The 14,183-nt window shown below is 35.5% G+C and overlaps 1 protein-coding gene across 1 annotated transcript; it reads right to left on the reverse strand.

Moving 5' to 3' along the window:
• Positions 1 to 397: 397 nt before the first annotated feature.
• RBP2 (retinol binding protein 2) lies at positions 398 to 11,242 on the reverse strand. Its single transcript, XM_009951272.2, has 4 exons — positions 11,170 to 11,242; positions 5,212 to 5,390; positions 2,083 to 2,184; positions 398 to 451 (listed from the first exon to the last, which is right to left on the reverse strand). The coding sequence occupies exons 1-4, from the start codon at positions 11,240 to 11,242 to the stop codon at positions 398 to 400; spliced, it is 408 nt and encodes a 135-aa protein (XP_009949574.1).
• Between the last annotated feature and the right edge of the window lie 2,941 nt (positions 11,243 to 14,183).

Consider the following 14,183-nt stretch of genomic DNA (forward strand, 5'->3'; position numbering starts at 1 on the left):
CAGTCCAATGAATGTCCAATTTTACTCAGTCATCCAAATATATTATGATATTACAGCACTTTATAGAAATATACTGTTGATATAATTGTGACTGTTAATTTTCAGCCTTGTTGCTAAAGCACATTCCTCTAGAAATTATTACAAAGATGTAGGAAAGCATTGTTTGAAAGACAGTTACTTTTATTTAACTCCAGACTGAAAGTCAAAGGAATTAATGATGTTTGTAACTGTTTGATGTTATTTCTATAAAACGTGGTTTTTTTCCATAAACGGACACAAAATACATTCACATAGCAGTGTCAAAGAATTATTGCAAATCTCTCTTGGTTCTTCTTTTTAGATAAAACATAACAGCATTAATAGTGTGATGAAGGTCTGGGTGGCTTTCTGGTCAATTTTAGTTTTTCTTCCTAAATGTCTGATGGCATACCTGGTCTTCGCATGTCAGCTCCTACAATATTAAAACAATTAGTAAGCATATAGTGGTACAGGTTATATTTTGCATACACAGCAGATCCCACCAGAAATTGCTACAAGTGACCCACTGCATTAAAAAGATATGCTTATGAAAAAGAGAACAGAAAGAATGGTGTATTACATGTAACCAATCAGCAGGCACACACCACACATTGCAGTAATTAGATTTTGATACTTGACTTGAGCTCTAAGAAGAATAAACATGAAAAACTCATAAAAATTGCTCTCTAATGCAAGGCTTTTTCATGCTCCGTTATTAAAACAATGTACTGTAATAGTTTATAATTCATGTGTTACCTCATAATTCACGAGAAGCAATGAAACAAGGAAATTAAAAAAAAATGGAGGATGTTTTAAAAACATGAGAACATTTGCTTCAGAGCTGTGCCCGGACATTTTTCAAGGGCTAGAACAATACACCATTTTTGCCCAGTGTTGCAGCTGACCTCTTAAAGGTTGGCACAACTGCACGTTGCAATGCAGTCAATTTGGTTAGTCTTCTGATTAGCAAGCATTCCTGTGCCAAATAAGCCTTTGAAGTGAGCTAAAGCTAGTTTTTTGGCCAGCAATTGGCCAAACCCACAATAGAGTTTCTGAAGACTGTTGTAAGAATCTACTTGGTCTCTCTGTTTCCACCAGTCTTAGCCTGAATCCTGGTGCCAGCATGTAGAGCCTTAGTTGGGTCAGTTTTGGGTATGTGTTAAAATAAAGTTGAAAAAGTGGACTGGACAGTTGGCTTTTAGTTAGGTGGCAGACAGTGGTTTTTACTTCATTGCTTTGATCCTTCAAGGCAAGGTGGTTGCCCATACCAACTATCTGTAGGGTAAACTTGTGAAGGAGTAGATATCTAGATGCAAATCATGAGACAGAACAATGAGCTCTCCTCTGTAATCTTTCTGCACCAACCTATTGCATCACCCACATTGTCATGCCCATTCCTTGATTGCTTTCCCAAGAAACTCTGGAATCGTTATCATGATGTATCTGTTAATTTGAAATCTTTCTGGACCTCACTGACTGCTTATTTCCTGCACAGACTCTTCTGGCCTCTCTTGGACTCATCTCATTTATCTTTGGGCTCCAGCTTATCAACCTAGATGTTTTTATGTTTTGATGTTTTGACATTTTTATTGTACTACCACAAAATATTTGCAGTGTAGGTTGTTTGCAGGATCCTCTGGAGTGTCCAGAGGTTTCTGATCTGTATTACATCATAGTATGCTAAAATTTCATAGTGCTTCTTTCAGAACAAAAAAGAATATTTTTCTTGCAATCTGTCCCATACTGGGGTGTTTTTTTTTTTTTTTCCTATCAGTGATTATGTAAGAATAAGATGATGTTAGAAGTGCAATGTAACAAGGAGGGTTAATAGCTAGAGGGCAGTGGACTGGAGTGAAAAAAAACCACTGCAGAGTTATGACTTAATTGGGAGCAGGTGGAAAGAAATTGAGCATTCCTGGATTGTAGCAGAGAGTGGATTTCGTTAGGGTTGAGAGATCAGAGCTGGCTAAATAACTAGAACAAGTAATAAACATGTTGAAGTGGAAACCCAGACTTTGTTGCGGTCTCAGTGATGTACTATGTTATCTGTATAGCAGCCCTTACCAGATGCAGTAGGTCTCCTTCAATCCAGTGCTTCCAGCCCCTATTTTTCTTCTCACCTTTCTGAACACATACCAGTTGGTCACCGTCCCAGGTCACTAGTGTCTGCATGAATCAGGCAATTAACTTAGATATGTTAATGAGAAGTTTATAAATACGTGAAAATAAACTCGATCAAACAATGAGAAGTCACAATTACAGTTGCTTCCTACCATTCTGCATCTTCCTCCATAAAAGACCCAAATCAACCATTCGAGCAAAACCTAAGTGCATTCAGGATGACACAGTGTTTTGATGTGAAGCTTTTCCAGTGCTTTGTTGTCATTTCCACATATTTCTTCACATATATGAATCTAAACTGTCCATACTAACTAGTGAATTGCTGAGTGAATTAACAGATACTTGTGAAATGTATGCAAATTATATTTTTCTTTTCTTGCTGTTTAAGCCATTAATAAAAAGATTATAAGGTTTCATGAGTGAAGACCTGGGGGTTTATACCAACTAGTGCTGGGCTAACACCTTTTCTAGCACTGCATAAAAGAGCAAGTTTAGCTATATGTTAATATAATCTCATACAATAAATTTGTCTATATATTTTCATGCACTTTGACAAAACACCTTTAAAGAGATATGATTATAAGCTGGACATTGTCCTCTAGCTGACCCTGCTTGAACAGAGAGATTGGACTAGGTGATCTCAAGAGGCCCCTTCCATCCTCAACCATTTCATGATTTGGTGTGATTCAGTCTATCACTAATAAACAGGATATTGGGTATGCTGATTCTTGTCCAGCAGCAGGATGACCATATCTGTGAGGAAAAGCTCTTTACGGCCTAAATTTTCTACTCAGGTACGCTAGAGTACATTCAAAGCAACTTTCTTTGAATTGTTCTAGATTTGAACCATTGTACTTTAGGGAGACATTTGACAATGTATCATAGGCACATCCTCATCAGAGACCAGTTACAGTCAGTGGAAGTTCAGTTATTAAAAAGCTTCAAGAGTATTGGGAGCTTAATTAATTTTCTAGTTCAGCACTGGATGATTTATTTCTCTTATGAGGGAGCTTTCTATTAATAACGAGACAAAACTCATTCCATTTCAGTTAACTTCTTTCTTATTTACGGAATTTTTAAGCTACATGCTCTTTAAATTATCCATGCCCTCTTTACATGTAAATGTTGCCTAGCAGTTTTATTACCTTCACCTAACTTCAATGTGTTTGAGGCATTGTTTTGTTAATAAAATGACTGGAAAATTCTTTTAGAGCAGTCCAGAGAATAATGGCACAACATGCTCCCTTTTTCCTTCTCCTCTTGTTAGAAATGAATAATATAGTTTTAGAAAAGAATATTAGGCAAAAGTGCTTAAAGCAGGTAGGGTTATAATTGTACAGGCTGTGTTTCCTTCCTTCCTTCCAAATGATTGATAATGAAGAGGAGAGTCTGCAAGTGAAATGATTTTGCACAGAAAGGCAATGGCTTTCGTAGTGGTGAAGAGCAGTAGAGGAACATTAGTCTGTGGATTTAAGGAGTGATGCAACTACTGAGTCCTTAGATCCTTAGTAATGCCTTCAACTGGTCTAAAGAGATGTGGGAGCAATAAACTCTGTCACAGGAATATGTCCCAGCCAGTGCTCACTGGAAAAAGTGATAGGAAGAAGATTTAGAGATAGGAATATTCAGAATACTGGGAAAAAAAAAGGGGTTGTATTATTTGATGTCTTGTGGTGCTGTAAATGATAAATAATTTGGAAGAAGTCATAGGAATTACACTGCACAAAGTTAGTTTGAGAATGAACCATAATGAATAAACAATGTCCGCTGTTAAATTTGTGCCACTGCAGTGAAGGATGATGTGAGTTCAAATGTAAACATGTCCTTTATGCTGCCAATTTCCTGTGGCAATTGCCAAAACAAAACAGGTCTTGCTGACAGCGAGTTTTGATCTCAGCTGCGCGGAGTTTTGCAACAAGTTCTGAAACCTTGTTTATTCAGAAGATTCTGATGGAAAAGACAGTGTATGTTTGGAGAAGAGCAAGAGGGCTGAGTGGAAGAATGAACCTGGCAATTGGCAGAAGAGTTGATGCAGTGGGTAGCTGAATGATGACAAAGACAGGCTGGTGATGCAAGATTAGCAAGACTCTGGAGGGGACAGTCAATGGAAATTTAGGATCTACTGGCCTTTCTACCTTCGAAAATCTTGCTTAAGTATTTTAGGGGTGAGAAGAGAGCAAAACAGAAGCAGTATTGATACAGAAACATGAAGCTGAATTCAGTATGTGAATTTAATTAGTGCTCATATGTATTCTTCTCCTCACTGACTTCCCTGTACAGTCTTGTTTGAATGCCTTGCAGGAACAGACTTACTCGTTGACTCTGTCTGTCACAGGAGGTAGGGCGTGGACTAACACACGTATGGTCCTTGATCCAAACATTACTTGTCCGCATATCTCACTGAAAGGTGTCTGAACATATGCCCACAGTTTCCCAGGGGAATTTTGAGCACAGGTTACTACTATAATCCTAAAGATACTAAAGCATGCACTGCTGGGCCTCCTTGCCTGTCTGCCACTGCCAGTAGGCCTGCCATCCGTATCAGTGGTAGCTTTGGCTCACATTTTTTTCTTGTCCCTTCCCAAAGGTTAATAGCTGAGTGCAGGTTTATTTTTAGCAGTGTCCAACTGTTAAACTGTCCAAGGCTCAGATTAAAAAATGCTGTGTGAACTTAGTCATTCAGAACTAAAAGTTTATACTGACACAAAGTCCTAAATTGAAAGGCATGAATTTACAGTTTTGTTAAGAAATGCATAGGTAAAAATACACTTTTTCTGTTTTCTAAATACATAAAGGTATATCATAGAAAAGCTGGAAAAATCCCCTACTAAAAAATATGTAATTAATGATTGTCCTCATGTATCTGAGTAACCATCCTGATTTGCATTTGTAATAAATGCTTGTAGCAGGGAAGAAAACTGTCTCAAGATGCAAATTATTTCTGCTTTTGAAAAGCCTCTGGTGTCTGTGAAATAGTGGTTGGTTTTCTTTATGTATTCAGCTGATTTTTGGAACTCCTATGCTCACAGTGCTGACTGTAGTGTAAACAGATACCAGGTACCAAATTTTTACCTTTACCACTCGGTTATCCAGTCCTTTGGTATGTTCTTCAAACTCCACTCCCACAGTGTAATTCAGTTCATAATTTCTGAAAGTACTGAGTGTTTTTGTTTTAAAATTATTTCCATCTTGAATAATCTCCTTTGTTTGTTTCAAGTGTTTTGCAATCTTACGAGTTGCAAAATCAATACCTGCCAAAAAAAAAACCAGAAAAGAGAGTATCACAATGAAAATTCCAGTATTTGTTACCAAAAATAAAACCCCACAATGTTTATATTTACACATAGTTTAAAAACCCAAACATTTTATGTGGGACATAGTTCCACAAATGATGCTTTTACTTGTGACATTTTGCAGAGAAAAAGATAATTTCAAATAAAAATAACCATGTGTTTCCAAGTAGACTTTCAATTTGAGCATCTTCCACTGATTATACATTTATTTATTAACAGGATATCCGTGGGAATGTTGTGAGCAGAGCTACAACATACAACCAGTAGTGAATAGATGCTGGCATGTTAATTACGTGAATCTCAAGGATTTTTGGAGAATGTGAAAGAACAGGGGCTATTAAGACCGACATTGCCTTTTTGGCTTCACTCACACCTGAAGCTGTGGGATGTCAGGAGTGCTATTATCATCTTCTGCCTGGGAGCCATTCCCTTCTCTGAGCATGCAGTGTTGCATATGAGGGTACTGATATGTGTCCTGCAGGGTTAAAAATGTTGGCCACCCCCAAAAGAAGGATCTTGGAATAATATTCCTTTTCAGAAAATAAGCATGTTAGAATGATTATGTAATCAAGGGGATTTTGGCATGTAACATTTATGATGAACCTATAGTCTGTGGGAGTATACATGAGGTTAGTTAATTAATTTTTAAATAATGGTAATTATACTAATGAATGAAAAAGAAACAGTCAAATAAAAGCCTGACTTATCCATTATTGTTAGCAGACACAGAAATAAATTGTCGTTTAGTTGTTAAAGGGAGACAAATTCGAAGTTTAAAGTCAAAAAAGTATCAAACTACAGCACTTGACAGTTCGTATTTAACATTCTGTCAGCATTTCATGCAGTACTGATCTCCTTAACATCCTTATTTTGTTCATGATGAAGACTAACATTATAATGTAAACAACTGCTTGCAACGGAATGCATTGAAAGTTACCAAAAAGGAGAATATATTTTACTGCGATGACAGTTTGCCCCAGACAATCCACCTAATGCCAGCTGCATTACCATCTGCAGTAAATATTTCTGACCAGCTGGCAGTGAATCTTATTATGGTGCTATATGCAAATGAAATAATCTTGTGCTTCTGCAAGAGACCGAAAAATGGCTTTGGTTTGTTAGCCATCCTTTAGTGGTTTTTCATGTGAGTTAATCATTGTCAGCTCAACAATGCCATATACTAATGGAGCCCTTTTTCTTTTGGTAGATTCATTATACTACTTGTGAAGTACTAATTGAGTTGAGTAAGAGGATTGGCTTGAAAAAAATGGTGACTTTTTAACATGGGGAATAATGTTCTTGTTCACTATTTATATTCAAGACTTCTTGGGTATATTTTATCTGCTGTGGTAGATTAAAGATATCTCTGGGTCTGATATATAGCCAGGTAACATAAAATTTAGTTCTCTCTAAGGAAAAAAAAAGTCTAGACTTCTAAAGAAATGCTATTTCTGACTAATATATTAGTCTTGTAGCTCCTGGAGAAAAATTGAGGCAGGTTTTATTAAAGCATGGTTTTCATAACTGCATTTTGAACAATACAAGCAATAAAAATGGTATATTGTTCTATTATAGTAGATTAAAATGCTTTGTAACATGTTTATGATAAAATCAAAGTTTCTGGCTTAAAGGGCAAGCCTGTTCTTTTTAAAATATAGAAATGCCTATGTATTAAAAGGATGGATGAATTTAAAAAAAACCAAAACCTCAGTGTGCTTTGAACCTGAGCACTTTAATACTTAAAATAGCAACCACATGTAAAATTCTGAGAAACAGAGCAGAAGAGTATCTTTTTACCCTTTCAATGTAATTCCTTTCTATTCTGAGAATCAGCTATAGTTGTGTGCATCTTTGCACTGTTTTTACTGTTGGGGTTTTTTTTTGCTAATCCATTGGCATGTTTTAATTAGTATAAGTTACAGTATATGTATGCATGTATACACAAAACCCCATGATGTACTTATGAAGGGCCAGATCCAGACAACTGGTGCAAAGAGCTCCTTCATCCCAACCAGTTCCTATTCTTAGTGGGAAAGTAGTTTGAAAATTTTATTGGAAAGTTCAATGAGTACCTCTCCAGTACAGTCTGCCCAGGGTAGGCAATGAATCAAAGTATTTCCCAGGAAAAATACATCTGTATTGCATTCCTTGTTCTAACACATTCTTCCTCTTGCTTTGTTTCAGGCTATTGAGTGGGAGGCTATTGAGTGGGTCAAGTTCTTTTGTTCTCATGAACTGTTGCTATCTTTTTCTAGGCAGACTTCCCACTATTGGATGCCTGTAGTCCAGTCTCCCTGTAGGCTGAATCCATCCATTTTTCTCCCAGTTTCCACTGGAGTATATAAGATCAGAAAGGGATCAAAAATCCACATGATTTAATAATAACAAAGTCATAATTTATCCGCTGACTGAAATGGTTCTAAGGATGCTGCTGAGATGCAATGAGAAACTGCTGCAGACCAGCTCATGCTAGCATTTATGGTACAAAAAGAATTATAAAATTGGAAAATAGATTACTTATTATAAAAGACTGAAAACATAAGGATGATAATTAAAGTTTAGTTTAAAGCTGATATAATTAATATTTGTATTATGACAGACACTAAATTTTTCTTGAATTTGAGTGAAAATCACCGTTTAAATTCTACAGTGGGTAAATTAAAAATCAAAGAAATGCATGTTATTAGCAGCTGTTATCCCTTTCCCTGACATTTTTGCTGAATTTTAAGACAAACACAGGTGAAATGTTATAGCTCAACTGAAATAAACAATACAAGAATCTCATCTGATAGTACTCTGGAAGGGAAGAAAGGAACAATAATGAGATGGCCACTACAACGAAATGAAAAGATATCACCATAATTGCAAATCCTTTTGGAAAGGAAGTATGCACACCACAAAGTGTTTAATTTGCATCCTAAAAAATAAGTAAGGAATAAACCTAAAAAGTAAAGGGATTTTTATTAAGATAATTATCAAAAGAGAGTTATCAAATATGATGAAATTTATCACTACAAAGCAAAGCAGAACTAGAGCAGGATGACCATCATGACTGGTGGTTAGAGTAATACCCCACAAAAGCAGATCAGATCTTGGAACAAAGAGCTGAGACAAGGCTGCAGCAGAGCCAAAGCAGAGAGAACTTGGCTGGAGGCAAGAATTGTATGTAAGACCAGAAGGTGAGGCAGGCAGCGAGAGAAGCCTGAGGTAGACGAAGATGGCCTGGAATAGTCAATTTGTGACAACTAGGAGTTGATTTGAGTATCATCCATACCGACAGGCCCATGGCTCGCTTGCAGTTGGCATATTTAACACTGAAATCATATTTCAGTTGCATATAAAGTAGTAATTATTCTTTATGCATAACTATCAAACCCCAGCACTCAAATCACTTCAATTAGTGTGTCTTTCTCTTGAAATTCATGACATCATTGGCTTAACCATTCTTATTTTGTAAAAGATTTTTTTTTCCTACCTCGCAGGTGTATGTGTATGGTATTTACAGACTTCCCTAAAGTTATTGAGATTTTCTCCATAAATACAAAGGCTAAAAACTATGAATAGTGAAACTCCTTTCTCTCAAAAAAAAATTGAAGCTTTGAGAAAATTATACCTATTTTCAGTTGTTGTTGAATAACGATGAGAGTTTATTTTTATGTGCTTATGTGTATTTCTTCTCTTCAATCTGAACAGATAAATTAGGGTTAACATTCTTTGATAAGAATAAAACTAGTGGAAAATCAGTTAAAGCATTGAATTTTTCGTCTCAGTTAAGGATTTTGTGGTAGTTACCCCTAGTTACTACCCACTAGTGTAGACACAGAATTGCTTGAAAAAGGTTGGATTTCGTTACCTGATTACCTTCCATGTGTTAGACTCTTTCTAACAAATACATTTTCTTAGCTTGTGGAAGATGGGTATACAGTGTACTCATTGATTTTGAGCCACTGAATTGTTTTTATAATCTACATCTTTACAAGAAAAGAAGTTCTTTAGTTCTCCATCAACTTGACTCAAACCTTTTGAACAAAGCACAAGAAGCCACAAGTCTGATCTTGACTTCTGATGAAAATTGCAAGGTACTTTGACCTGAAAAAGCTCCTGTTATCAGTATCACTCTTACAGTGGTGTTAGCTACTATAGAAAGGCAGAGAAGGAAGAGCAAATGCTGAACAGAAGATAGAAATCAATGACCACTAGATAGAAAACAATGAGACTTTTGGGAATGAGAAGTGCAAAGACCGAGTTAGGCCCCTGAGGGCTATCAGTTGTAAGCATAAAAATAAAATACAGGTTTTATTTTTTCCACATGCTAATTTATGATTCGGAGCCAGGTAGACTCCTGCAATGTAGGTTAAATTAGCCAACTCTAATGGCTATTTTTCTTGTATAAGTTTTAGAGATGTCATGTGTGGTAAGGAAACAATGGTCCTTTATACCCTTCATCTGTGGTAGCAGACTGGGAGAAGATCCCTGATTCTAAAGATTACACTTCTCATGCATGTATAAATCTAACTCCCATATTTTTTACGGTTTTTGGAATGCAGCTATATTACTGCAATAGTGGAAAGATGGTAACTGTTCTCTCAATGCCAATCCAGAGTGTACTGGAAATTCTTGAGGAATGTTGATGTTTTCTATTATTTTGTCTTTTCGTCAAATTGAAGATCTACATCTCTGCTAACCTAAGTAGAGGAAGGATTTCCTGCACATCACTTGCATAATCATAATGACATGGAGCAAAAAGTTTATGACTTTATGAGAACAAAAATGTTTGAAAGGCAATTTATATTGAAAATAAAAGGTGCAGCAAAAGAAGACATTTCTCATAAAATTATCTCCAGTCAATATGAAAACTGACTCTCTCAGTGTGGGGAAAAATAAGTGTACAAACAATGTAAACTTAATCTTGATAGGAACCGACAAGGATATTGCTTGGATTCAGTTAACAGTGTTTTGGTATTCTAGCATCTACAGAGAGTATGCTTCATGTGCTATATGATGAATACACAAACTGTAGCTATCAGGCCTCTAATGCTAAAGAAGCTAACAAAGTAGTACATGAAAGTGGCCTAAAGAGCAGAACTTCTCTCTTTGCATGTACATATATATTGTTGTCATCAATGGTGGTCGTAGCCAAGTGAAATCAAGCTTAGTTAAACATGTAAACGTATGTTTAAGAACTCCTGTGACTTAAGTCTCCTTGCTGTGTAAGGATGACTCCCACAAAAATTGTCAGAAATATCTGCCTATTTATCTTTAAATGCTTTTAAAGGCCTTTATTGCCTTTACCATGCAACTGGTACATATAATTTCTACCAGTTCAAAGCACTAATTGAGTACTAAACACTATTGTCACTTTAGTGACATAGAATATCCTACTCCTCTTTAAAATAGCCAACCAGGTTGCGGCTTGGCTGTTACAATAAGTTTATACCAGGAATAGAAAAAGAGCTTCTGTATCTGAAAGCCTGGTGTGTTTTTTTCCCCCGTCTGTAGCTGTTTTTTAATTTATCTAAATAAAGACTAATATTTTTGGCTACAAGTCTCCTCTTGCTTATATATTTAGATCATTGTAATTATAAGTACATTACAATTACTTGATTTTTAATGTGATTGGCAGGAACCCTTATGCCACAATGCACATTACGAAATAGTCTTACTAATTTTTGGAAGGATCTCACTTATAATTGAAACATTTTCTCTTTATCTATATAGTTAATATTTTTTCATTTACCTAAAGCATCCATGTAGCCTTCAAAGTTTTCATTGGTTTCCATTTCCCACGTCCCATTGTAATCAGCAGGCATGGTGGCAAGACCTTAAAACCAACTTCAGATCAAAAGGTGAGGCTGGAAACAGGATCTACTGAGAGAATGTTTTATACGCCTTTCCATATCTTTTTTTATAAGGTTTATGGTTTTCTAGATAATAGAGTTTAAGGGTCAGAGTGATAACCCTAGAAAACTTTGCCTTCATTAACAAAGTTCAGTTCAACAGCTGGCAGACAAGGAACACTTTTTGAAATACGTAGTAATATAGGCTATGATTTTACAATGACCTTTGTAAAGAGCTACTAGCTATTATGGGATACCTTTCAAATATATTGAACACAGTGGCAAATTGTACAACCCAGTTAAACTTGCCAAGGTGAATTCTCTTTTTCAGTTCCTTTTTATGTCTCATGTTTCCCTATGAAGAACCAGTCTTACAGAGCTGACACACTCAGAATGCCCATTTAAAACTGATGAAAGTCTTGAATGTGCAACAAATGCAAGGCAGGGCAGAAAAGGGAATATTTCTGTTGAAAGTAATTTTGTTTTCCTTTGATTTGTAAAATATCTATATACCAATAGCTGCACTTATACCAACTTCACTTCCATATTTTTGTTTTAATTTAACAGCAAGTTTAGCAAATGTAAAGTGAAACAAAATAAATTGTAATTAGTATCAGTCCTACCCTAAAAATTATTTTTTTAACTACTCTGAAACATAGTAGTTTGTATTAGAAAGGTGTTTTTCATTTAGCAGCATTACATTGTTGTGGGGAAAAGCACAGATTTCAGTTGTGCAAATAAGCACGTTCAGAATCTGACTGACTGGAGGATTTGAATGTGCAGTAGAACTTTACTGGAATTTAAAATAAACACGAAATGCAAATTAATATATGTTAAGGTTTTAAATTCTTTGGCATTAATTAGTCAAGATAACTTATAGGTGGTCCTACAGATAGAATAACTGAAGTGATCAGGAGTCCAAAATGCCTTGCTTTTCTTTCTCTCTTATCTTTTTTTTTTTCTTAATGGGAATATTATTAAAAATTTTACTAGAAAAGTATTACGGTCTAGAACTCCAACTCAGAAATAAGTAAATCGAAGAGTTACTGATCTTATGACGTTGTCTGTATGCTTTCACATTGTTAAAATTTAATGTAAAATTTAACAACTGCTGAAAATTTATACGGGGTTAAAAAAGAAAAAACTAAAAGAAGCTGAGAGTTTCAGGGAGCTGAGTTCTTAAAATGCCTTTGTGTGACACTTAAGGAGCTAATTTAAGAGAGGGAAAAGAAGTATCTTGACCAATATCTACAGGAGATATTAAGAAGGATTTCAGTCAGACATCAGACAAAGGCTCAAGGAACTGCAGTGAACTGAAAGTTGAAGTTAGGTGAATTCCAATGTGAATGTACATCGGAAGATGTCTGCATTCTTAACTGTAGACTGTAGTTTGTCTATAGACTAGTTTACCCAGGGAAACTGGTAATCACTGTTTGAAATCTTCAAATAGGCAGAGGGTGTCTTTCTAAAACATATGCCTGATTTCAAGCACGATTTATTGGGCTGATCGCATCTACTTACATATTTGCTTCCACTGCAAGAATTTCTAGATGAAATACTATGAATGATGTTATGTTGAAAAAGAAATTTGAAAATCTTTGTGCTTGAAAGATTGTTCCGTAGTGATATTATGTGATGTTTATGTAATAGGTTTGATTTTACATATGTTTGTGCACTTTGATTGCATCAACATTATTATTATTATTTATTCATTTTACATATATATTAAAAGATTGTATACGAACAAGAAAAAGAAAAGGTTGTGGTTCCCAAGTCAACCACTCACAACCACTCAAAATCAGCTGTGTAAGCAACATCAGTTCCCTTGTACACACGTGTAATAATCTTTAAGTGCATTATCACACTGTTTGTCCAACTGGAAGCTATTCTCTCCTTCAGTGTACTAAAGGGATGATGTCCAATTTACAATGTTTTACCTTCTATCATCTCCAAACGCCTAGTGGTGGATTCATGAGGAATGAATCAGACTGAATGACTACAATTACCTTCTAAAATTAGAGCATATGCTAGAAGCTCATGGTGAGAGATTTTATATTGGGTTTAGTTCTGAAGTAGTTTGCTTCCTCTGTAACAGTCATTTTGGTAAGATGCAGAAGTGACTGAAACTATATCATGTGATGAATCAATAATTAACATCTTTTAAGAACTACTAAAGAAACAGACCGTTCTATTGCTGTGGATATGCAGCACTAGGCACATTCAGAGGAAATTAACTATGAGATAAGAACATCCTTTACGTATAAGGCCATAATTAATTAACAGCATACATATATCATGTTACAGGTTTTCACAATGATGCTTTTTTTATGCCCATCCCTTATTTGTTTAAATAACTTTTTTCAGTGTGTGTATTATGTAAACTCCATATTAGGAATTCTCTAGGCACGTATTTATCCATCAGCCTGAAATAGCTCTTTTGAGCCTTTTCAGGTAAAAACGCAACTAGGAGGTTTACAGACACTAAATGTAACCAATCAAAAAACTTGCTAAGTAGGGAATTAATAAAACATGAAATATTGACTTGACAGAGTTCTGTGATGCTTCATGAGATTTTAAAGAGCGTTGTGTTAAGATCCACAAAGAGAATTTTCAGTTTACAAATCAATACCTTGATAGGCAGTAAAACCTCTACCACATTCTAATGCCTGCCTAAATCATACAGAGCCAACAGACAGTACAGATGCTGTTAACACAATTCTTTTAAAGCCTTATATAGATTAATTGTAAGTCTGCAGATCACTGTGCAATTGTATCCTCATCATTCTCTTGGGTCTGTGCCTTGCTGGTTATACTGACCTGCTTCTTGTCACCTGCTTCTTTAAAATTTTGACTTATTATGCACTTCAAATCTTAGAAATTATTCTATTTGCTCCGTGTTTATTGTTTATATACC

This window comes from Leptosomus discolor, chromosome 7 (genome assembly GCF_034619465.1).
Source record: "Leptosomus discolor isolate bLepDis1 chromosome 7, bLepDis1.hap2, whole genome shotgun sequence".
NCBI lineage: Eukaryota > Metazoa > Chordata > Aves > Leptosomiformes > Leptosomidae > Leptosomus > Leptosomus discolor.